The following is a 25,687-nucleotide window of genomic DNA, read 5'->3' on the forward strand; positions in this document are numbered from 1 at the left end:
TACGCGTGTGTTTGGGGGTCCCTGGGGCTACTGCTTGTGAGGTGGTCCCTGTGAGTCCGGCAGGTTACGTGTGTGTGTGGGGGGTCCCCGGGGCTATGGCTGTGTGTGAGGTGGTCCCTGTGAGTCCGGCAGGTTACGTGTGTGGGGGGGGTCCCCGGGGCTATGGCTGTGTGGGGTGGTCCCTGTGAGTCCGGCAGGTTACGTGTGTGTAGGGGGGTCCCCGGGGCTATGGTTGTGTGTGAGGTGGTCCCTGTGAGTCCGGGCAGGTTACGTGTGTGTGGGGGTCCCCGGGGCTATGGTTGTGTGTGGGGTGGTCCCTGTGAGTCCGGCAGGTTACGTGAGTGTGTGGGGGTCCCCGGGGCTATTGCTGTGTGGGGTGGTCCCTGTGAGTCCGGCAGGTTACGTGTCTGTGGGGGTCCCCGGGGCTATGGCTGTGTGGGGTGGTCCCTCTGAGTCCGGCAGATTACGTGTGTGTGTTTGGTGGCCCCCGGGGCTATGGCTGTATGTGGGGTGGTCCCTGTGAGTCCGGCAGGTTACGTGTGTGTGGGGGTCCCCGGGGCTATGGCTGTATGTGGGGTTGTCCCTGTGAGTCCGGCAGGTTACGTGTGTGTGGGGGTCCCCGGGGCTATGGCTGTGTGGGGTGGTCCCTGTGAGTCCGGCATGTTATGTGTACGTTTGGGGGTCCCTGGGGCTATTGCTGTGTGTGGGGTTGTCCCTGTGAGTCCAGCAGGTTACGTGTGTGTTTGGGGGTCCCTGGGGCTACTGCTGTGTGAGGTGGTCCCTGTGAGTTCGGCAGGTTACGTGTGTGTGTAGGGGGGTCCCCGGGGCTATGGCTGTGTGTGTGGTGGTCCTTGTGAGTCCGGCAGGTTTTGTATGTTTGGGGGTCCCCGGGGCTATGGCTGTGTGGGGTTGTCCCTGTGAGTCCGGCAGGTTACGTGTGTGTAGGGGGGTCCCCAGGGCTATGGTTGTGTGTGAGGTGGTCCCTGTGAGTCCGGCAGGTTACGTGTGTGTGGGGGTCCCCAGGACTATGGCTGTGTGGGGTGGTCCCTGTGAGTCCGGCAGGTTACGTGTGTGTGGGGGTCCCAGGGGCTATGGTTGTGTGTGAGGTGGTCCCTGTGAGTCCGGCAGGTTACGTGTGTGTGGGGGTCCCCGGGGCTATTGCTGTGTGCGGGGTGGTCCCTCTGAGTCCGGCAGATTACGTGTGTGTGTAGGGGGGTCCCTGGGGCTATGGCTGTGTGGGGTGGTCCCTGTGAGTCCGGCAGGTTACGTGTGTGTGGGGGTCCCTGGGGCTATGGCTGGGTGTGAGGTGGTCCCTGTGAGTCCGGCAGGTTACGTGTGTGTGGGGGTCCCTGGGGCTATGGCTGGGTGTGAGGTGGTCCCTGTGAGTCCGGCAGGTTACGTGCGTGTGTGCGGGGGTCCCTGGGGCTATTGCTGTATGTGGGGTGGTCCCTGTGAGTCCGGCAGGTTACGTGAGTGTGTGTAGGGGGGTCCCCGGGGCTATGGTTGTGTGTGAGGTGGTCCCTGTGAGTCCGGCAGGTTACGTGTGTGTGGGGGTCCCCGGGGCTATTGCTGTGTGCGGGGTGGTCCCTCTGAGTCCGGCAGGTTACGTGAGTGTGTGTAGGGGGGTCCCCGGGGCTATGGCTGTGTGGGGTGGTCCCTGTGAGTCCAGCAGGTTACATGCCTGTGTAGGGGGGTCCCCGGGGCTATGGCTGTGTGTGAGGTGGTCCCGGTGAGCACTGCTAGTGGTGATGAATGGAATTACAGGGCCGCTGTACATCCCGTGTGTGGACGGCACTTGGCGCTGTAGATTTGGCTGCGCTTCTCCGGTTGATCGTTGCTGCTTTCCTCTTTCTCCATGATCCAGTGGATTTTCCGCTCTTTCTTCGCTCCCTCTTCTCCCCCTCGCGGTGCAGGTGACGGATCCTCTTACCTCCCTTCTCTGTTTGCTTTGTTCTCTTCGTTGTTGGGGCTGCGGAGTTCGTAGTAATCTGTAGTAATCCATCCTGCACCTGCGGCCGGATCAGGTATCAGGTTTCGGGAAGGATTTTTTTTTTTCCTCCTGTCGACCTGCGATTCTCATTCCTGCTATTTTGGGCTGCGTCCAACTTCTTGATCTCTTTATTCCCATTTTATGTGAGTCGCGATGCACAGATCCATTGTCGCCTCATATTTACAGGGGTCCGATCACCTGGATCCAGTGCAGGAGGCTCCGCCGTCCGTGTTTACACCGAGAGGAAGTTGTCGCTGTTCAAAGTGATGTCCCCCGTGATCGGTGACGTTGGCGATGACTTGCAGCTGACGACACCTGACCACGGCAGCCACCACAAGTCCCAGCAGGCCTGCTGCTGCTTTACACTCCCTCTTGGTGTAGATGGGGACCACGGAGCGGCTGCGCTGGATCCCGGTGAGTGTCGCTTTGCCTGTCATGTTTATAAGTGACCGAGCATCGGCTAAAATGGTCGTTTTCCCTGACAATCCCTTTAACAGTCGTCCTCTATCTTCAGGCGGCATCGCTCCTCTGCCTCAGGGCCGTGTGCTCTGGTGAATGAACGCGGGGGCCGGCGTCATGGCTGAGCCACAGGCTCGGTTCCTGCTCCGTGGGAGGCACGCAGGGGCCACATCCAGCTGCGCAGCCGTGCTCATTGCCTAGGAAACCGGCCACCTCAGCAATGAGCTGTAAACTATGGAATGAAGCCGTGGGGGGTCCCTGCGGCCATCGGACCACCCATCAGATAACGCCACAATACACCGCCTCCTGTATCTGGAGACATCCCCTCTGATTGCGCTCCTATGGGGCCGCACAGCTCTCAGGCGGTCCCTCACTCGATCGGCCGACAGCCTCCGGACCCCCGAGTCTGCACCTGCTCGCTGTGATGTATGTGTGCTCAGTGGAGGGACGATGAGCAGCTGCCATAAGTGTAGAATGGACGGTGTGTGCCCAGCGTCTACCCCACATTATTATTATTATTTATTGTTATAGCACCATTTATTCCATGGCGCTTTACATGTGAGGAGGGGTGTACATAATAAAAACAAGTACAATAATCTTAAACAATACAAGTCATAACTGGTACAGGAGGAGAGAGGACCCTGCCCGAGGGCTCACAATCTACAAGGGATGGGTGAGGGTACAGGAGGAGAGAGGACCCTGCCCGCGAAGGCTCACAATCTACAAGGGATGGGTGAGAATACAGGAGGAGAGAGGACCCTGCCCGCGAGGGCTCACAATCTACAAGGGATGGGTGAGAATACAGGAGGAGAGAGGACCCTGCCCGCGAGGGCTCACAATCTACAAGGGATGGGTGAGAATACAGGAGGAGAGAGGACCCTGCCCGCGAGGGCTCACAATCTACAAGGGATGGGTGAGAATACAGGAGGAGTGAGGACCCTGCCCGCGAGGGCTCACAATCTACAAGGGATGGGTGAGAATACAGGAGGAGAGAGGACCCTGCCCGCGAGGGCTCACAATCTACAAGGGATGGGTGAGGATACAGGAGGAGAGAGGACACTGCCCGCGAGGGCTCACAATCTACAAGGGATGGGTGAGGGTACAGGAGGAGAGAGGACCCTGCCCGCGAGGGCTCACAATCTACAAGGGATGGGTGAGGATACAGGAGGAGAGAGGACCCTGCCCGCGAGGGCTCACAATCTACAAGGGATGGGTGAGGATACAGGAGGAGAGAGGACCCTGTCCGCAAGGGCTCACAATCTACAAGGGATGGGTGAGGATACAGGAGGAGAGAGGACCCTGCCCGCGAGGGCTCACAATCTACAAGAGATGGGTGAGGATACAGTAGGCGAGGATAGAGCTGGTCGTGCAGTGGTTTGGTTGATCGGTGGTTACTGCAGGTTGTAGGCTTGTTGGAAGAGGTGGGTCTTCAGGTTCTTTTTGAAGGTTTCGATGGTAGGCGAGAGTCTGATGTGTTGTGGTAGAGGGTTCCAGAGTAGGGGGGATACGCGAGAGAAATCTTGTATGCGATTGTGAGAAGAGGAGATGAGAGGGGAGTAGAGAAGGAGATCTTGTGAGGATCGGAGGTTGCGAGCAGGAAAGTACCGGGAGACAAGGTCACAGATGTATGGAGGAGACAGGTTGTGGATGGCTTTGTACGTCATGGTTAGGGTTTTGTAGTGGAGTCTCTGGGTAATGGGGAGCCAGTGAAGGGATTGACAGAGGGGAGAGGCCGGGGAATAGCGGGGGGACAGGTGGATTAATCGGCAGCAGAGTTTAGAATAGATTGGAGGGGTGCGAGAGTGTTAGAGGGGAGGCCACAGAGCAGGAGGTTACAGTAGTCGAGGCGGGAGATGATGAGGGCATGGACTAGGGTCTTTGCAGATTCTTGGTTTAGGAATGTACGGATCCGTGAAATATTTTTGAGTTGAAGGCGGCAGGAAGTGGAAAGGGCTTGGATATGTGGTTTGAAGGAGAGATCAGCGTCAAGGATTACCCCGAGGCAGCGAGCTTGTGGCACTGGGGAGAGTGGGCAGCCGTTTACTGTAATGGATAGGTTCGTTGGGGGATCGTGTGAGATGGGGGAAAGATGATGAATTCTGTTTTGTCCATGTTAAGTTTTAGAAATCTAACGGAGAAGAAGGATGAAATAGTGGACAGACATTGAGGGATTCTGGTTAGTAGGGAGGTGATATCTGGTCCACAGATGTAGATCTGTGTGTCATCAGCATAGAGGTGAGACTGAAAACCATGAGATTCTATGAGCTGTCCCAGGCCAAAGGTGTAAATGGAGAAGAGCAGGGGCCCAAGGACTGAACCTTGTGGGACTCCGACAGATAGGGGGCGAGGTGAGGAGGTGGTGTGTGAGTGGGAGACGCTGAATGTCCGGTCTGTTAGGTATGATGAGATCCAGGATAGGGCCAAGTCTGCGATGCCAAGAGATGAAAGGGTCTGTAGTAATAGGGAATGGTCCACTGTGTCAAAGGCAGAGGACAGGTCCAGGAGAAGGAGGACAGAGTAATATAGAAGGCAGAGGACAGGTCCAGGAGGAGGAGGACAGAGTAATATAGAAGGCAGAGGACAGGTCCAGGAGGAGGAGGACAGAGTAATATAGAAGGCAGAGGATAGGTCCAGGAGGAGGAGGACAGAGTAATATAGAAGGCAGAGGACAGGTCCAGGAGGAGGAGGACAGAGTAGTGTTTCTTGCTCTTGGCGGTTAATAGGTCATTGGTGACTTTAGTTAGTGCAGTAGGGCACATCTGCTGTTGTCTCGGGGAGCAGTGTCAGAGACCACCCGACGCTCTCCGCATTATTGCAGGACCCATCGGAGGATCTGTAGTGAAATATGAGAGGAAGTGGCCGGTGATGCGTGGTTTCCAGTTTTATCGGCTCCTATCACAGTTTCCATCTATAGCTTGTGCAATCTGAAGTGACGGTTTAACCCCTGACATGCTGCACAGACAGCGGTGGGATTTATGTCTTGGGTGGTCCCGGATCGGGTTCTGGAGCGCGCACAGCCATATGACATGTATAGGGGGCAGTGTTGTGCTCAGGGGCGAGGTGGTGGAGCTCTGCCGCCCCAAACTCGTGCTTCTCTTCATTATGGGATGTGGGCGGGAGGTGTGCTGTATCCGGTTATATGTGGTTGTGCTGTATCCGGTTATATGGGGGTGTGCTGTATCCGGTTATATGGGGGTGTGCTGTATCCGGTTATACGGGGGTGTGCTGTATCCGGTTATATGTGGTTGTGCTGTATCCGGTTATATGGGGGTGTGCTGTATCCGGTTATATGGGGGTGTGCTGTATCCGGTTATATGGGGGTGTGCTGTATCCGCGTATATGGGGGTGTGCTGTATCCGGTTATATGTGGTTGTGCTGTATCCGGTTATATGGGGGTGTGCTGTATCCGGTTATACGGGGGTGTGCTGTATCCGATTTATAATGGGGTGTGCTGTATCCGATTTATAATGGGGTGTGCTGTATCCAGTTATATGGGGGTGTGCTGTATCCGGTTATACGGGGGTGTGCTGTATCCGATTTATATGGGGGTGTGCTGTATCCAGTTATATGGGGGTGTGCTGTATTCGATTTATAATGGGGTGTGCTGTATCCAGTTATATGGGGGGTGCTGTATCCGATTTATAATGGGGTGTGCTATATCCTGTTATATGGGGGGTGCTGTATCCTGTTATATGGGGGGTGCTGTATCCGGTTATATGGGGGTGTGCTGTATCCGGTTATATGGGGGTGTGCTGTATCCGGTTATATGGGAGTGTGCTGTATCCGGTTATATGGGGGTGTGCTGTATCCGGTTATATGGGGGTGTGCTGTATCCGGTTATATGGGGGTGTGCTGTATCCGCGTATATGGGGGTGTGCTGTATCCGGTTATATGTGGTTGTGCTGTATCCGGTTATATGGGGGTGTGCTGTATCCGGTTATACGGGGGTGTGCTGTATCCGATTTATAATGGGGTGTGCTGTATCCGATTTATAATGGGGTGTGCTGTATCCAGTTATATGGGGGTGTGCTGTATCCGGTTATACGGGGGTGTGCTGTATCCGATTTATATGGGGGTGTGCTGTATCCAGTTATATGGGGGTGTGCTGTATTCGATTTATAATGGGGTGTGCTGTATCCAGTTATATGGGGGGTGCTGTATCCGATTTATAATGGGGTGTGCTATATCCTGTTATATGGGGGGTGCTGTATCCTGTTATATGGGGGGTGCTGTATCCGGTTATATGGGGGTGTGCTGTATCCGGTTATATGGGGGTGTGCTATATCCGGTTATATGGGGGTGTGCTGTATCCGGTTATATGGGGGTGTGCTGTATCCGGTTATATGGGGGTGTGCTGTATCCGGTTATATGGGAGTGTGCTGTATCCGGTTATATGGGGGTGTGCTGTATCCGGTTATACGGGGGTGTGCTGTATCCGGTTATACGGGGGTGTGCTGTATCCGATTTATAATGGGGTGTGCTGTATCCAGTTATATGGGGGTGTGCTGTATCCAGTTATATGGGGGGTGCTGTATCCGGTTATATGGGGGTGTGCTGTATCCGGTTATATTGGGGTGTGCTGTATCCGGTTATATGTGGGTGTGCTGTATCCAGTTATATGGGGGGTGCTGTATCCGGTTATATGGGGGTGTGCTGTATCCAGTTATATTGGGTTGTGCTGTATCCGGTTATATGGGGGTGTGCTGTGTCCGGTTATATGGGGGTGTGCTGTATCCGGTTATATGGGGGTGTGCTGTATCCGGGTATATGTGGGTGTGCTGTATCCGGTTATATGGGGGTGTGCTGTATCCGGTTATATGGGGGTGTGCTGTATCCGGTTATATGGGAGTGTGCTGTATCCGGTTATATGGGGGTGTGCTGTATCCGGTTATACGGGGGTGTGCTGTATCCGGTTATACGGGGGTGTGCTGTATCCGATTTATAATGGGGTGTGCTGTATCCAGTTATATGGGGGTGTGCTGTATCCAGTTATATGGGGGGTGCTGTATCCTGTTATATGGGGGGTGCTGTATCCGGTTATATGGGGGTGTGCTGTATCCGGTTATATTGGGGTGTGCTGTATCCGGTTATATGGGGGGTGCTGTATCCGGTTATATGGGGGTGTGCTGTATCCGGTTATATGGGGGTGTGCTGTATCCGGTTATATGGGGGTGTGCTGTATCCGGTTATATGGGGGTGTGCTGTATCCGGTTATATGGGGGTGTGCTGTATCCGGTTATATGGGGGTGTGCTGTATCCGGTTATATGGGGGTGTGCTGTATCCGGTTATATGGGGGGTGCTGTATCCAGTTATATGGGGGTGTGCTGTATCCAGTTATATGGGGGTGTGCTGTATCCGGTTATATAGGGGTGTGCTGTATCCGATTTATAATGGGGTGTGCTGTATCCAGTTATATGGGGGTGTGCTGTATCCTGTTATATGGGGGTGTGCTGTATCCGGTTATATGGGGGTGTGCTGTATCCGGTTATATGGGGGTGTGCTGTATCCGGTTATACGGGGGTGTGCTACATCCGGTTATACGGGGGTGTGCTGTATCCGGTTATATGGGGGTGTGCTGTATCCGATTTATAATGGGGTGTGCTGTATCCAGTTATATGGGGGGTGCTGTATCCGGTTATATGGGGGTGTGCTGTATCCTGTTATATGGGGGTGTGCTGTATCCGGTTATATGGGGGTGTGCTGTATCCTGTTATATGGGGGTGTGCTGTATCCGGTTATATGGGGGTGTGCTGTATCCGGTTATATGGGGGTGTGCTGTATCCGGTTATATGGGGGGTGCTGTATCCGGTTATATTGGGGTGTGCTGTATCCTGTTATATGGGGGGTGCTGTATCCTGTTATATGGGGGTGTGCTGTATCCGGTTATATGGGGGTGTGCTGTATCCGGTTATATGGGGGTGTGCTGTATCCGGTTATATTGGGGTGTGCTGTATCCGGTTATATGGGGGGTGCTGTATCCGGTTATATGGGGGTGTGCTATATCCGGTTATATGGGGGTGTGCTGTGTCCGGTAATATGGGGGTGTGCTGTATCCGGTTATATGGGGGTGTGCTGTATCCGGTTATATGGGGGTGTGCTGTATCTGAATATATGTGGGATACCATATTTTCATGGTCTTTTCCACGTGTCCGGTCCATGGTTGCTCCGCCCCCTTGGACATTAGTGCTGGATGAATGGCCTCTTATCTCTGGGACTGTATGTTGGATTTAAAAAAAAAAGAAGCAGCCACACGTTGAGGAGAGCAGCGGGAATACTGCGAGCAGACGCCGCCTCTTCTGCCCTGGTGACAGCTGCCATAACAGCGATGCTATCTATACTGTGTATGTGCTCCCCACCGCCGCATCGCTCCCCCGCCGGCTCCTGCCCGTCGAATCACAGCTTTCACTGCCCTTCTTGTCCCCACCATGCTGTCACTTTCCTACCCACTGCCTCCGATCTTGTTGCTGCCATCCCTCCCCTGCCTTATCCCGCTGATCCTGTTGTTTCCTTCCCTGCCCGCGCCATCTCTCTCCTGCTTGGCCCTGCCGTCGCTCCTGTGCCCTCGCCGTCGCTCCTGTGCCCTCGCCGTCGCTCCTGTGCCCTCGCCGTCGCTCCTGTGCCCTCGCCGTCGCTCCTGTGCCCTCGCCGTCGCTCCTGTGCCCTCGCCGTCGCTCCTGTGCCCTCGCCGTCGCTCCTGTGCCCTCGCCGTCGCTCCTGTGCCCTCGCCGTCGCTCCTGTGCCCTCGCCGTCGCTCCTGTGCCCCCGCCGTCGCTTCTGTGCCCCCGCCGTCGCTCCTGTGCCCGCGCCGTCGCTCCTCCGCCTGCGCAGTCTCTCACCTGCCCATTTCTGCTGACCCCCGTCACTTCCTTCTCTGCTCCCGCAGTTCTCCCCACTCCTACCATTGTCGTCGCTCCCGTCCCTTCGGAGAGCTTTGTTATCGCTGCGGGGCGTGGAGCGGATTGTTTAAGCAGTTGGTGATCAGGTTACTGAAGGTAAAGTGCTCCGTGTGATGAACCTGCCCGATCACTGCCCGCTCCTGTAATCTCACACCTGTAACGCAGAACCTGGATTTTATGAGATTTCCTGGTTCAATGGGAGGAAAAATCCCTGCAGGAAAAATACAATGTAAACTCTGCAGCTCGGCACAGAGCTCAGCCATGTGTGCAGCTGATCTTGGGAGGGACCCCTGCCGGGACCCCCACCCTGGGGTCGGCCTCTCTGCACCCACCTCCCTCTAGCACCATCTCCTGAGCGCTGAGCTAACCTCCCTGCAGCCCCTCATGTTCTGTCCGTCTAGTAGCATGCTGTGCTGGCCTGGGGATTGTGTAATGCAGTGTCGTCCCAGAGGCGCCGTGTCGTCCCAGAGGCGCCGTGTCGTCCCAGAGGCGCCGTGTCGTCCCAGAGGCGCCGTGTCGTCCCAGAGGCGCCGTGTCGTCCCAGAGGCGCCGTGTCGCCCCAGAGGCGCCGTGTCGCCCCAGAGGCGCCGTGTCGCCCCAGAGGCGCCGTGTCGCCCCAGAGGCGCCGTGTCGCCCCAGAGGCGCCGTGTCGCCCCAGAGGCGCCGTGTCGCCCCAGAGGCGCCGTGTCGCCCCATATCCGCAGCGTCGCCCCAGAGCCACAGTGTCGCCCCGGAGATTTGTGAATAATAGCGCTGGCTGTGCCCTAGAGTAAATGATGGTGAAGCTCAGGGGCAGCATGCATGTGGCCATGTTGTGTTGCGTCTTTGCTGCGTTAAGATGACCGAGGCGTGCACGCGCCTCCGTCTGATCTGTGGACACTAGACCCCTTTGTCTGGTTGCAGACCCCACTGTGGACACTAATCCCCCCCATGTTGTCCCCCAGGTGGCTGTAAGGTGCGGATCCAGGCCGATCCTTGGTCCCCGGAGCGGTTATTTGAGGTCCCGGATGAGGAGCGGTGTATAGAGCTCCTGAGGGAGATGCGCGTGATACAGGAAGGTAAGGCATCCTCGCCCGGTGGGTCAGCGCCGCTGCTTCTCCTGGCCTCCTTTACCCGCAAAGGGGGGAATCTTTATACCGCTACAGCCAGTCAGCAGCCCGTGATTGGCTGCAGAGGTCACATTCTGTCTGAGGCAGTAGAAAGATCTATGAGGCTCTTCTGGCTCAGACGGGATGTGACTGCTGCTGCCGATCATGAGGAGACGTGGGAGTCTAGCAGGTGGAAGGGTTTTTTTTTTTAAAAGGAGCACTTTAACATCCGGCTGGTTTACTGTCTTTAGGTAGTATGGGCTGCTTCTGAGATGATGGGAGTTCTTCTATCACTTTTTCACCTAAATGAAGCTGAGCTGCAGTACCAGACTTGGCCACACGGCTATGGTTGGCGCCGTGACTGCAGTGACGCGATTTGTTGCATTTGGCTCCATATTCTTTCCCAGAATCCCCCTTTAACCTCCCCTTTAATAATCTCTACCAGGTGAACTTCGTAATAAACCCAATCGACCAGATAGGAAAGAGTCTTCGAACTGGTACCAGCCAGCGGAGAGGATACAGATCGCCCCCCGGCCGCTGCCCCCGCCCGCCGGGCCTGGTACGCTGCACATCGAGACCACCACTCTCATCGTTTGTATAATACTTAGTAGTTAATCGATTTTCTCGGCTGTGACTATTTTGTAGGCTGCAGTGTAAAGAATGGAGGTTTCCTCTGTAAATACGCTGCAGTCCGCACCGATGATCAGCAGAACGAGGGTCCTCCTGTCTTCACTGCAGTTCTTGGCACAGCGCCGCCCTCCTGTGTGTGGTGACGTCTGTTACTACAACCACCTGAGCACAAGGATGGTTCCACACACCCCTCGCTCTGCTTATTACTTGGGGTCCTGAGTCGTGCCCACCCAAATCCCTAGTTAGACCCCTAAGGATAAGTAATCTGTATAAGATCCTGAAAGTCGCCCGTCATCGTTACTAGACCGGCTCTCCTTGTCTGTTGCAGGTAACATGGGGTTCGAGGATGATTTTAGTAACGCTAATCACGTCAATAGGAGGAATGTGCAGAACCAGCAGCAGGGGTCCCGGAGAGAACCGCCACCGGGGTCCCGGAGAGAACCGCCACCGCCGCCCCCACCTCCTCCGGACAGACCGTAAGTCGCCTCTCGGGAGCCATCTCCGGACTTTGCAGATGATTTTCCTTCCTGATCCTGTGCTGTTATGTCTGGTCACCTCCGGAGCTGCGCTCTCTGCTGTCTCCCTCCCTACTGCCCCCTAGCTGTGGACATCCTCACAGCACATTCCACGTGGTAGCTGGAGGAATGTTCCTTGCAGCTCTGGATGTGACTACAGTATAAGTCACTGGTATCTTTACAGGATCAATAAAGTATTTACAGTGTTTCTCATCGGCGTGCAAAATTTTATTGACCTCTTCAAAGGAAGTGTAAAGATGGCGGGGGGCCGGGTACATGGATGAAAGGAGAGTTTACAGGCGATGAACATGACCGGAACAGAACTCTGAAATATGCTAATCAGCGGAAAATAAAACTAGGAAACAAACAGGAAATGGTGAATACGGGGAGATCTGCTGCGTGATCCGCTATCTCCTGTGATGGGCGCCCCCTGCTGGAGCAGGAGTGTCTCTATAGACAGGGGTGTCTAACACTGCTACATTGTATCAGCCTCGTGACCTCGGAATGTAAACGTTCGCAGAATTCCGGCCAATGCTGAGGAATAGAAGCACAAGAGCTGTTAGAAAGTAGCAGAACTTTTCTTTGTGCAGCGTCGCTCTCGTCCTGATGCAGACGTGAGCGGCCCCCGACAATCCCTTTAAGGTGCTTTCCGATAAAAGGTGTTTATCGCCCGGCCACATGAAAGCAGCGATTCCCACCGCTGAGATCCCTACGATGTGGGTCTTATGTCCTCAGTTTTCTGTACTGGCATGGTGGCACGGGATCGCTGCCGCTCCATTCACGTCTGTGGGGCGACGGCTGCGTGTATTACTTTCCTGTAGATGTGAATGGAGCGTCGGCGATCACGTGCCGCCACGCGGCTCCACTCCGTACTCCTACACCCGAGCAGTCACCATGGTGTTCTGTTCTGCAGGTCACCTCGGGACAGGGACCCCAACTCATGGGGCCAGCCGAAAATGAGCAACAGTATGAAGAAACTGCTGGTGCCGTCCAGCCAGACCGGGCAGAGGGAAGGGTTAATAAAGCACATCCTGGCGAAGAGGGAGACCGACTACGTCAACATAGAAAACTACAGGTAAGTGCGGGGCCGGAGGTGGTGGGCACTGGAAGATTTCAGCTCCGGAAGTGTAAAACAGTGAATGCAGCACCAAGAATAATGCAGGTCGTAGTCAGCTACAGAGACAATGATGCCGGTCACGTGAGTCTACGGGAAACCTGAGGGCCAGCAAAATGGCTCCTTAATGGCATTTACTGGGGTGCTTCTAGAGGGTGCTACTGGAGCTAATGACAACCACAGTGTTAACGCTGCCTAATACCTCAACTGTGAATCCGCACCTCGACCCCCAAAAGGGATCTAAAGGATATTTCCTCTTATTTTACAGATTCTTCATAGGAACTTGGAATGTAAATGGCCAATCCCCCGATGGCGGCTTAGAGCCGTGGCTGCACGCCGACCCCGACCCTCCGGATGTGTATGTGATCGGGTAAGAACCGACATCCGCTCTGGATTTATGTAAGGTCAAGTGCAGCAAATTAGGAATGTAAGTGACTTTGTATGGACACGTTGTGCATTCCTGACCGTAACCCCTGGGGAACCGAATAGACTGCGCCTGCACAAGAATATGCCTACCATAATACTGCCCCATACACAAGAATATAACTACTATAATACTGCCCCATGTACAAGAATATAACTACTATAATACTGCCCCCTATGTACAAGAATATAACTACTATAATACTGCCCCCTATACAAGAATATAACTACTATAATACTGCCCCTATGTACAAGAATATAACTACTATAATACTGCCCCATATACAAGAATATAACTACTATAGTACTGCTCCTATGTACAAGAATATAACTACTATAATACTGCTCCTATGTACAAGAATATAACTACTATAATACTGCCCCATATACAAGAATATAACTACTATAATACTGCCCCCTATGTACAAGAATATAACTACTATAATACTGCCCCATATACAAGAATATAACTACTATAATACTGCCCCTATGTACAAGAATATAACTACTATAATACTGCCCCATACACAAGAATATAACTACTATAACACTGCTCCTATGTACAAGAATATAACTACTATAATACTTCCCCTATGTACAAGAATATAACTACTATAATACTTCCCCTATGTACAAGAATATAACTACTATACTACTGCCCCTATGTACAAGAATATACCTACTATAATACTGCCCCATACACAAGAATATAACTACTATAATACTGCTCCCTATGTACAAGAATATAACTACTATAATACTGCTCCTATGTACAAGAATATAACTACTATAATACTGCCCCTATGTACAAGAATATAACTACTATAATACTGCCCCTATGTACAAGAATATAACTACTATAATACTGCCCCTATGTACAAGAATATAACTACTATAATACTGCTCCTATGTACAAGAATATAACTACTATAATACTGCCCTCTATGTACAAGAATATAACTACTATAATACTGCTCCTATGTACAAGAATATAACTACTATAATACTGCTCCTATGTACAAGAATATAACTACTATAATACTGCCCTCTATGTACAAGAATATAACTACTATAATACTGCTCCTATGTACAAGAATATAACTACTATAATACTGCCCTCTATGTACAAGAATATAACTACTATAATACTGCCCCATATACAAGAATATAACTACTATAATACTGCTCCTATGTACAAGAATATAACTACTATAATACTGCCCTCTATGTACAAGAATATAACTACTATAATACTGCTCCTATGTACAGGAATATAACTACTATAATACTGCTCCTATGTACAAGAATATAACTACTATAATACTGCTCCCTATGTACAAGAATATAACTACTATAATACTGCTCCCTATGTACAAGAATATAACTACTATAATACTGCTCCTATGTACAAGAATATAACTACTATAATACTGCTCCTATGTACAAGAATATAACTACTATAATACTGCTCCTATGTACAAGAATATAACTACTATAATACTGCCCTCTATGTACAAGAATATAACTACTATAATACTGCCCCATATACAAGAATATAACTACTATAATACTGCTCCTATGTACAAGAGTATAAGTCATACAATACATTGGTGTGTTGGGGTGTGTAGAGTCGGGGGCTCGGTGGTCATTATTACAGCAGTCTTCTGCTCCTCCTGGTTCTGTGCTTGTTACATAGGTTTGGTAACAGGATGTGTAATGTTTTCTCTTCTCCTCCGGTTCCGTATTCTCTGGTTACGTCGGCTGATGTTCTGTAGCGGTGATGTGTCGGACACCGTGGTGTTGTAATGATGGTTGTAAACTATAAGTGTCATCAATTCCCAGGATCCTCTGATTATAGTGTGCTAGGGCTGTATTATGGTGGGTCTGGGTTATGGGGAGGAGCGCCTGTGGCTGCCGGCGGTGTTATGGGGGCGTAAGGCTGTTATGGGGAACACAGTATCACAGAGGAAATTTTATGCACCAATACCGGTGTCACTGGCCACATACAAAGGGAATATAGTTTGAATATGTTAATATTATTCTTCCCCAAGCCATAGCGGAGGGTTGTGGTCCCTGCACCTCCCGTGTGTCCTCCCCCTTGGTAATTTCGGGTGGTCGCTGAATTGGTGTTAATCATAGTTTATTGTTCCAGAGTTATAAGGAATGATCTTGGGTCTATGTTCTGTGTCTATTTGCCTCTTCACCACGGTGGGTGTCTGGTGGGCTGTGGTGGGCCGGTGGGTGTCTGGTGGGCCGTTGGGTGTGTGTGGTGGGTGTCTGTGGTGGGCCGGTGGGTGTCTGTGGTGGGCCGGAGGGGGTGAGGACACTTCTCAGCAGATGTTTTCCTCCAGTTTCCAGGAGCTGGACCTCAGCACTGAGGCCTTCTTCTACTTTGACTCCGGGAAGGAGCAGGAGTGGCTGGAGGCCGTGGAGCGGAGTCTACACCCCAAAGGAAAGTACAAGAAAGTGAGTGATGAAATGGTTAATAACACTTGTTCTGCTGCATATTGGGCTGGAGCAGACCCTCAAGTTCATGGCATGATTTGTGGATGAGCAGTAATGTTCCTGATGATCCAGAAATTCTGATACTCCAGCGTCTGCCCCAGCGCTGCCTTAAGAATTTGTTGTACAAAAAGTGGACAATCCCTTTAAGTAAAACAGGGCCTCATGTAAAACAAAAACACAATATTCTCGCAACCCGAACTGGTGTAATTCCAGCAAGATCGGCGCTCCGTCTGCTGGCGCTGATGGTCTGCAGTGCTCACACTTTCCTCAAACAGGACAGTTCCATATAAAGGAATTGTGAGCGCTGCAGCCGATCAACAGCTGCTGATCGGCTGCAGCGCTCACAAGACATGACAAATTGATGCGAGAATTGTCAGAAATCGCACAGATATCACGGGGATGGCATCAGTCCAGGAAGGGAGGGTGTGAGGGGTTTTACATTAGATCTTGTTGAATTTCAGTTGTTGTTCAAGTAGAGGAATATGTCACAAGAGAAAATGCTGTGAATTCAGGTTTCACACGGGAGCAGAACTATTCATGCAGCTCTGGATGTCATTAAATGGGTATTCCCATCTTAAGATCCTATCCCAATATGTAGTAAGTGTAATAATAATATTAGCAAATGCCTCCAATTAGAAACATAGTATAGTTCTTCTGATTCGTTGTGTCTTTCATCATGTGCAGACATTGTGGGACCTTGGGTATCCATGGTTATGACCACTGACAGTTAGCTAGTTGCTAGTGGTCGTATCCATGGACATATGGTGTAAAGGAAATTAGTGGAAGCTAAGGAGAGACAAAACTGATTAAAACTCCCTTTGAAGCCCAGACTCCCGAGCCATTGACTGAATTAAAGCAGGATATCTATTGTGGGAATAAGTCCTAAATACTAAGATTTGTAAATTCTTAGAGGAAGTGAAGCGAAATTCTAACACCTTTTTAGATGTAACTATTTTCTTCAGAGGAAACAGGACATCTGCTTGAGATATTAGGACACCGGTGGAAAGTTATAAATATTGGGGTTTGTATAGATCTGATAGTGAATGGAACATACATTTTCAACTTCAGGACTAATAGGGGAAGAATATGCATATTTTTTCATAACTGTGACACCTACCTATAAGCTCCAAATCAATAGTGGCCAGATTGCTGTCAACTTCCATGCCATGTTTACCATATATGAAAAGGAAAAATCCCGCTAAAAAAATATGACGTTGAAATCGAACGGCTGAGAATGTTGGGAATATAATAATTTTCTGAAACTGAAGCCACATCCCATGACAAGCCCTGTTATAAATCATCGTGGGGGGCTTCCATCCACTTAGCTCTTAAGCCATTGCAGTGCCGTGAGCTTTAGTTTCTTTTATTTTGTTTATCCTTTTATTTTCTGTAATTGTGTATGCTGTCTTGTTTTGTTCAGTTTGTAAAATCTTTTGTGTACTTTAATATACGTTGCCTATCTTTCTGTATTAAATATAAAATTTAATAGTTGTGTTCCTTTTGTTCTGTAAACCGCACCATGAAGCCATACGCTACCTGTCAGGTGTCCAATCAGCCTGTATAGACCACAGGTTAGTTCCCCAATAACGGGCCTATTACTGGTAACAGCCACGGCCTCCTCCGTTAATCGTCGGTCAATTACGTAATTGTCCTAACGATAGGGGGCAGCGGAGGGCAGTTCTTGACAAAACGGTAACAGGATGGTGGGTTCAGCGTGACTTCCCTGGCTGCGATCTATGACACTGTACTTCATTTATAATTTATGGTATTTGCAAGTATTATTATTACACCTACTACATATTGGGATAAGATCTTGGAGATGGGAATACCCCTTTAAGGACTCTGCCACAGTCTCAGCTTTTTCAGTCATTTTCACATATTAGCGGCCACCGTCGTGCTATCACCTGAATATGGGGTCATCATTGTCCCATCCTTTTCTTGCAGATCCGCCTGATGCGGCTCGTCGGGATGATGTTGTTGGTGTTTGCCAAGAAGGAGCATTATCGGCACATTCAGGAGGTGGCGGCTGAGTCTGTGGGAACTGGAATTATGGGGAAGATGGTAAAAGCCTCATTCATGTTGGTTGTAGATGGAAGCTGGAAGTCTCGGGGTCACTTGTGGGGTGGGGGCGCTTTTCCATGATCTTGTTCCACACTCCTGTGTTCCACACTCTGTGGCTGTGTAGCTGCAGTATCTGACCGCTGCGGTGAGGCGGGCCCCTTTCCCCCGCGCTGAGGCGGGCCCCTTTCCCCCGCGCTGAGGCGGGCCCCTTTCCCCCGCGCTGAGGCGGGCCCCTTTCCCCCGCGCTGAGGCGGGCCCCTTTCCCCCGCGCTGAGGCGGGCCCCTTTCCCCCGCGCTGAGGCGGGCCCCTTTCCCCCGCGCTGAGGCGGGCCCCTTTCCCCCGCGCTGAGGCTGAGGCGGGCCCCTTTCCCCCGCGCTGAGGCTGAGGCGGGCCCCTTTCCCCCGCGCTGAGGCTGAGGCGGGCCCCTTTCCCCCGCGCTGAGGCTGAGGCGGGCCCCTTTCCCCCCGCGCTGAGGCTGAGGCGGGCCCCTTTCCCCCCGCGCTGAGGCTGAGGCGGGCCCCTTTCCCCCGCGCTGAGGCTGAGGCGGGCCCCTTTCCCCCGCGCTGAGGCTGAGGCGGGCCCCTTTCCCCCGCGCTGAGGCTGAGGCGGGCCCCTTTCCCCCGCGCTGAGGCTGAGGCGGGCCCCTTTCCCCCCGATTCCCCCCCCCGCTGAGGCCGGCCACTTTCTCCCCGATTAACCCCCCCCCCCCCCCCCCCACGGGCTGAGGCCGGCCACTTTCTCCCCGATTAACCCCCCCCCCCCCCCCCCCACGGGCTGAGGCCGGCCACTTTCTCCCCGATTAACCCCCCCCCCCCCCCCCCCCACGGGCTGAGGCCGGCCCCTTCCCCCGTCCCCCCCCGCGCCGAGGCCGGCCCCTTTCCCCCGCGCCGAGGCCGGCCCCTTTCCCCCGCGCCGAGGCCGGCCCCTTTCCCCCGCGCCGAGGCCGGCCCCTTTCCCCCGCGCCGAGGCCGGCCCCTTTCCCCCCGCGCCGAGGCCGGCCCCTTTCCCCCCGCGCTGAGGCCGAGGCCGGCCCCTTTCCCCCGCGCGGAGGCTTCACTCGTACCATGAAAGGGTTTGAATCTTTGTCATAAAACGTTTTAATTCTCCATCACTTTTCCAGCGCTTGCTGTAAGCGGGTGGATGAAACCTTACATCCATAGGCTTAACGCTAGAAGAGACGTAATGTTTCTCTCAGCTGAGGGTTTGTGACAATTGTATCCAGACAATCCTTTATATCATCAGCAGCGGAAACCTTCCTCCGTCCTGTCTGTTGCAGCCTATGAGTGATCTGCTGTCCAGACTATGTAGTTCATAGAGGATTGTGTAGCCTGAACAGCATTGTAGCAAACCCTCAGCTGTGAGAATAGTAAGTCCATGCTGACCTTCATTGTTCGGATTTAAAAATGTATCTCATTCACCGACAGCAAGCATAGATCTAAGAAATATTGAGAACTTTAAGCCTCGACTATTAAAAATGCTGCAGAGAATAGTAGCAAACCCTCAGCTGTGAGAAGTGTTCATTCCTCCTTTGGGTATAGAGGAGGTTTCCATCCACTTGCAGCAATCAGAGATGGGGTGAATGTAAAACACAAGCTGCCCGATGTTTTGTAATGTGATTAACCCTTTGTATGTCCTGATGGGAGGAGCAGACCCAGCGCCTGCACTACCTGCACTATGAGCTTGTACCTCTCCTCTCGCCCCTTTAGGGTAACAAGGGCGGCGTGGCCGTGCGATTCGTCTTCCACAACACGTCCTTCTGCTTTGTGAACTCTCACTTGGCCGCTCACGTGGAGGATTTCGAGAGGAGGAACCAGGACTATAAGGACATCTGCGCCCGTCTGAACTTCTGCCTCCCGGAGCAGAACATCCCCTCATTAAACATCATGAAGCACGAGTGCGTCCCTATGACAACTCTTCTCTACTGTCTCCCTGTACTCCCGCTCTAATCTCTTCATACAACCCGTAATCCTGCTCCCTGCATGAACACAGTAGTTTTCGGAGGTGGGGTCTTACAAGGGGGCTCCCAGCACCATCTCCTTCCATTAATCCACATGGTCTTATCGTTTGGCGCAGATTACAGATTATTGGAATTTCCATGTATTTTCTCTGCAGTGCTGTCATTTGGTTGGGAGACCTGAACTACCGACTGTGCAAGTACGACGCCACCGAGGTGAAAGGCATGATCACGAAGAACGACATTAGCGCACTGCTGAAGTTTGACCAGGTGATTATGGGATGTCTATGGCTACCTGTCAGCCGCCATCATTATGGGGCCGTGCTGCTGCCGGCCGTCATAGTTATTCTCACGGCTAATGGTCTCCATTGTTCCTGCAGCTGAACATCCAGAGGGGCCTGAAAAACGTTTTCTCAGACTTCACGGAAGGCCCCATCGCATTTATCCCAACGTATAAATTCGACCCGAAAACAGATCGATGGGACTCAAGGTAACCAGCGGCGGTCTGTGGTGTCCGAGCCGAAAATATCACCGGAGTCCGAGTCCCATCAGACTCCTGAAAGCCCCAATGGTTTATGGCGAAGCTGGAGCTGCTGGGGGGGCCGCAGGTTACGACTTAAAAAAAACACTAGATGGGGGGATTCTTGTTTATACATCAGAGAAATGCAAAGATTGAGAGTTTGTTACATTGTATCCAGACTGGCAAGTCTTCAGATATGGACCACCCGCACTGATACATTGCAGCAAACTATCAGGAAGGGGAGCGATGTGGTCTGCAGCTGTTGTAAAACTACTACTCCCATCATGCCCTGACAACCGTTGACTTGCATGCTGGGTGTTGTAGTTATGTAGCAGGTGGAAAGCTGCAATCTGTCACCCCTAAATAGAATAATAGTAAAATCTCAGCTGTGAGGAGGACAAGGTCCTACAGCAAGAAGAAGACGTGAAATCCGAAGGCCCCGATTCATCGTTTGCGTTCTCGAAGTCTCTTTCCTTTTTTTGTCTTGTGCTTTTAGTTGACAATTTTTGTGCCAGATGCAAGTAGTCCATGAATCTGAAATTCTCGCTCTTTGTCTCTTCTGCTGTTTCTGTGACTTCATGTTTTGCAAATATTGCGACAAAATACTGACCTACTAAACAATACCCCATGGCAGGGGGACTGGAGTGCAGACGCGCTACGTTCTGCTTCTCTTTAAAGCCAACAATGAATCGGGGCCTAAATCGGTTTAAAAAGTCGAAGAACTTTTTCCATTCTAGAATTATTCTGATTTAAAAACATTAAAACCGGGCGCCCCGATCACTGTCCTGCAGGCTGGGGCTCCTCTAGTCACCCGCAGCCATCTCCAGGGGAAAAGTCAGATTTCGAGAAAAACTGTTTGCCGTGGCGATGCCGGTTTTTAGCTGGACCCCCGCCTTGTGGATGCATTCTCCTCGGCGCCTCTTCTCACCGGGTACAGGCGATGTCATGCATGATGTGGAATCGGGCACACAAATCCGTCCAGCGTTCCCGTGTGTGTGACGTCATTCAGGAGGCGCCGTGTCCTCATCATTAATGTCTCCACATTTCCTCGCTCGTGTGTCCACCACTGGTCACAGCAAGGCGTTCATTCCCAGCCGCCGGCACTCTCCTGCCCAGGTCCGGACGCGACCCGGCTTGTCCCGCACTGCCGCGACGACTAGGTTCTGTCTCGCTGGAGAGGCTTCGGCTGAATTTATGGCTTTGGTTCAGCTTTGTTCTGCTCGCACTGCTCTAAGGATGTAGCAGAGCTGAATGTGTTGTTGCATTTTTTTTCATCTGTATAATGTGATCCTGCTTCACCGAATAACGTTTTTTTAAAAACAGCGCCACTCTTGTGTACAGGTGTTGTCTGGTATTGCAGCTCGGCCTCATTCAAGGGCGCACCAGAGACAACCCCTGGACAGAGCGGTGCTGGCTACAGATAACGCTGGTGTCCGGACCCTCCTTATCATGTCTGTCCTGTTTCCGCCCAGTGGGAAGTGTCGGGTGCCCGCCTGGTGCGACCGTGTCCTGTGGAGGGGAAGCAGCATCAAGCAGCTCAAGTACCGCAGCCACATGGAGCTGAAGGCCAGCGACCACAAGCCCGTCAGCTCGCTGTTCAGCATCGGGGTGAGAACATTGAGGAGATCTGACAGGAGATACAGCTTTACCTGCACTGATACATTGTAACAAAGCGTCAGCAGAGGAGAGAGGCTAGTGCTGCTCTTGTGTCTGGGAGGATTGTCTGGATGGGATGCAACTGTTACAAACACTCAACTGTGAGAAGGATAAAACAGGAGGTTTCTATTCACTGTCAGAAAGTAGAGAGTTTATATGGTGAAGTCATAAAACTCTTATGTAACGTTATGGGGGTCCTCTCCGACAGGTAAGGCTGTAGGTGGGGGTGCCCTTGTCTGGACAAGGCTGTAGGTGGGTGGTCCCCTCCTTTTGGAGGAGGCTTAAGGTGGGGGGTCCTCTCCTTTGGACACGGCTGTGGGTGAGGGTCCCCTCCTTTCCACGAGGCTGTTGGTGGGGGTCTCCTCCTTTGGACGCGGCTGTGGGTGGCGGTCCCCTCCTTTGGACGAGGCTGTGGGTGGGGGGTCTCCTCCTTTGGACGAGGCTGTGGGTGGGGGGTCTCCTCCTTTGGACGAGGCTGTGGGTGAGGGTCCCCTCCTTTGGACGAGGCTGTGGGTGGGGGTCCCCTCCTTTGGATGCGGCTGTGGGGGGTCCCCTCCTTTTGTACGAGGCTGTAGGTTGGGGGTCCCCTCCTTTGGACGAAGCTGTGGGTGAGGGTCCCCTCCTTTGGACGAGGCTGTGGGTGGGGGGTCTCCTCCTTTGGACGAGGCTGAGGGTGGGGGGTCTCCTCCTTTGGACGAGGCTGTGGGTGGGGGGTCTCCTCCTTTGGACGCGGCTGTGGGTGGCGGTCCCCTCCTTTGGACGCGGCTGTGGGTGGGGGGTCCCCTCCTTTTGTACGAGGCTGTAGGTTGGGGGTCCCCTCCTTTGGACGAAGCTGTGGGTGGGGGTCCCCTCCTTTGGACGAGGCTGTGGGTGGGGGTCTTCTCCTTTGGACGAGGCTGTGGGTGGGGGTCTTCTCCTTTTGGGCGAGGCTGCGGTAAACCATCCTCTTTCCTGTTCCAGGTTAAGGTCGTGGATGAGCGGAAATACAGGAAAGCGTTTGAGGACATTGTGCGGATGATGGATCGGATGGAGAACGATTTCCTGCCGTCCCTGAAGCTCAGCAGAACAGAAGTGAGCGACCCGCCATGTTCTCTCTCTGTACATGTGGCGCCCTCTGTGGAGAGAGGCGGGAATGACCCCGTGTTGTACATTGAGCTTTCAGCTCCTCCGTCCTGTTTGTTTATTTTCCTGCTTTCTGTCTCGCAGTTTAAGTTCGATCTCGTGCGATTCCGGCAGCTCCAGAAAGAGAAGTTTGTCATCCAGAACGACGGTCAGGTCCCGTGCCACTTCTCCTTCATTCCCAAACTGAACGACTCCCAGTACTGCAAGCCCTGGCTGCGAGCCGAGCCCTGCGAGGGCTACCTGGAGCCAAGTGAGTGTCTGTGCACTGCGCTGACATCCCCGGGGTTACATCTGCGGACCCCCATTACTGGTGGTGTAGATACCAATACTGGTGTCGCAGATAGACGGACCCCCCATTACTGGTGTCGCAGATAGACGGACCCCCCATTACTGGTGTCGCAGATAGACGGACCCCCCATTACTGGTGTCGCAGATAGACGGACCCCCCATTACTGGTGTCGCAGATAGACGGACCCCCCATTACTGGTGTCGCAGATAGACGGACCCCCCATTACTGGTGTCGCAGATAGACGGACCCCCACCCCCATTACTGGTGTCGCAGATAGACGGACCCCCCATTACTGGTGGTGTAGATACTGATCCCCCCCCCCATTAATGATGGTGTAGATCGATGGACTCCCCCAATACTGGTGATGTGAATAGACGGACCCCACCTGTCATTACTGGTGTCGCAGATAGACGGACCCCCCCATTACTGGTGTCGCAGATAGACGGACCCCCCATTACTGGTGTCGCAGATAGACGGACCCCCCACCCCCATTACTGGTGTCGCAGATAGACGGACCCCCCATTACTGGTGTCGCAGATAGACGGACCCCCCATTACTGGTGTCGCAGATAGACGGACCCCCCATTACTGGTGTCGCAGATAGACGGACCCCCCCCACCCCCATTACTGGTGTCGCAGATAGACGGACCCCCCATTACTGGTGTCGCAGATAGACGGACCCCCCATTACTGGTGTTGCAGATAGACGGACCCCCCACCCCCATTACTGGTGTCGCAGATAGACGGACCCCCCATTACTGGTGTCGCAGATAGACGGACCCCCCATTACTGGTGTCGCAGATAGACGGACCCCCCACCCCCATTACTGGTGTCGCAGATAGACGAACCCCCCACCCCCATTACTGGTGTCGCAGATAGACGGACCCCCCATTACTGGTGTCGCAGATAGACGGACCCCCCCACCCCCATTACTGGTGTCGCAGATAGACGGACCCCCCATTACTGGTGTCGCAGATAGACGGACCCCCCACCCCCGGTGTCGCAGATAGACGGACCCCCCACCCCCATTACTGGTGTCGCAGATAGACGGACCCCCCATTACTGGTGTCGCAGATAGACGGACCCCCCCACCCCCATTACTGGTGTCGCAGGTAGACGGACCCCCCATTACTGGTGTCGCAGATAGACGGACCCCCCCATTACTGGTGTCGCAGATAGACGGACCCCCCCATTACTGGTGTCGCAGATAGACGGACCCCCCCATTACTGGTGTCGCAGATAGATGGACCCCCCATTACTGGTGTCGCAGATAGACGGACCCCCCATTACTGGTGTCGCAGATAGACGGACCCCCCCATTACTGGTGTCGCAGATAGACGGACCCCCCATTACTGGTGTCTCAGATAGACGGAACCCCCCATTACTGGTGGTGTAGTGGTGTAGATCGATGGACCCCCCCATTACTGGTGGTGTAGATCGATGGACCCCCCATTACTGGTGTCGCAGGTAGACGGACCCCCCATTACTGGTGGTGTAGTTACTGATCCCCCCCACATTACTGATGGTGTAGTGGTGTAGATCGATGGACCCCCCCATTACTGGTGTCGCAGATAGACGGACCCCCCCGCCCCCCCCCCCATTACTGGTGTCGCAGATAGACGGACCCCCCATTACTGGTGTCGTAGGTACACTGGTACTGTATCTCTAATGTTGGGGTCTTCTGTTACAGATGAGTCGGTGGAGATCAGTCTGGACATTTATGTCAGTAAGGATTCGGTGACGTTGCTGAACTCGGGCCAAGACCTGATCGAGGACATCCTGGTCCTGCACCTGGACCGGGGCAAGGACTACTTCCTCACCATCAGCGGCAGTTACCTCGTCAGCGCCTTCGGGACGTCCCTGGAAGCCCTGTGCCGAATGAAGCGGCCGATCCGTGAGATCCCGGTCACCAATCTCATCGACCTGGTGAGACTCGCTGTCTGTTATGGGGCGGTGGGGCTTCTTCTAAGGGGACTCCTTAAGGCAAATCGGCACCACGTACATTTGCTGTGATGTCACCGATTCCCCCATAGAGCGCTGTGATGTCACCAACTCCCCCCATAGAGCGCTGTGGTGTCACCGATTCCCCCATAGTGCCCTGTGATGTCACTGATTTCCCCCCATAGTGCGCTGTGATGTCACCAACTCCCCCCATAGAGCGCTGTGATGTCACTGATTCCCCCATAGAGCGCTGTGATGTCACTGATTCCCCCATAGAGCGCTGTGATGTCACCAATTCCCCCCATAGAGCGCTGTGATGTCATTGAGTCCCCATAAAGCGCTGTGATGTCACCAATTCCACCCATAGAGCGCTGTGATGTCACCAACTCCCCCCATAGAGCGCTGTGATGTCACTGATTCCCCCATAGAGCGCTGTGATGTCACCGATTCCCCCCATAGAGCGCTGTGATGTCACCGATTCCCCCCATAGAGCGCTGTGATGTCACCGATTCCCCCCATAGAGC

At 53.0% G+C, this 25,687-nt stretch overlaps 1 protein-coding gene across 2 annotated transcripts in view; it reads left to right on the top strand.

The window, feature by feature from the left end:
• Positions 1-25,687, top strand: part of OCRL (OCRL inositol polyphosphate-5-phosphatase) — a 51,778-nt gene that overhangs the window by 7,926 nt on the left and 18,165 nt on the right. For both annotated transcript variants that reach the window (XM_069746089.1, XM_069746090.1), the window contains 14 exons: positions 10,291-10,404; positions 10,880-10,993; positions 11,393-11,540; positions 12,493-12,654; positions 12,962-13,063; positions 15,468-15,582; positions 17,566-17,682; positions 19,390-19,577; positions 19,796-19,907; positions 20,018-20,127; positions 21,630-21,765; positions 22,774-22,884; positions 23,020-23,185; positions 24,913-25,148. In XM_069746089.1, the coding sequence (XP_069602190.1) occupies positions 10,291-10,404; positions 10,880-10,993; positions 11,393-11,540; positions 12,493-12,654; positions 12,962-13,063; positions 15,468-15,582; positions 17,566-17,682; positions 19,390-19,577; positions 19,796-19,907; positions 20,018-20,127; positions 21,630-21,765; positions 22,774-22,884; positions 23,020-23,185; positions 24,913-25,148 (1,931 nt within the window). The remainder of the gene's footprint in view (positions 1-10,290; positions 10,405-10,879; positions 10,994-11,392; positions 11,541-12,492; positions 12,655-12,961; positions 13,064-15,467; positions 15,583-17,565; positions 17,683-19,389; positions 19,578-19,795; positions 19,908-20,017; positions 20,128-21,629; positions 21,766-22,773; positions 22,885-23,019; positions 23,186-24,912; positions 25,149-25,687) is intronic.

This window comes from Ranitomeya imitator, chromosome 2 (genome assembly GCF_032444005.1).
Source record: "Ranitomeya imitator isolate aRanImi1 chromosome 2, aRanImi1.pri, whole genome shotgun sequence".
NCBI classification, from domain to species: Eukaryota; Metazoa; Chordata; class Amphibia; order Anura; family Dendrobatidae; genus Ranitomeya; species Ranitomeya imitator.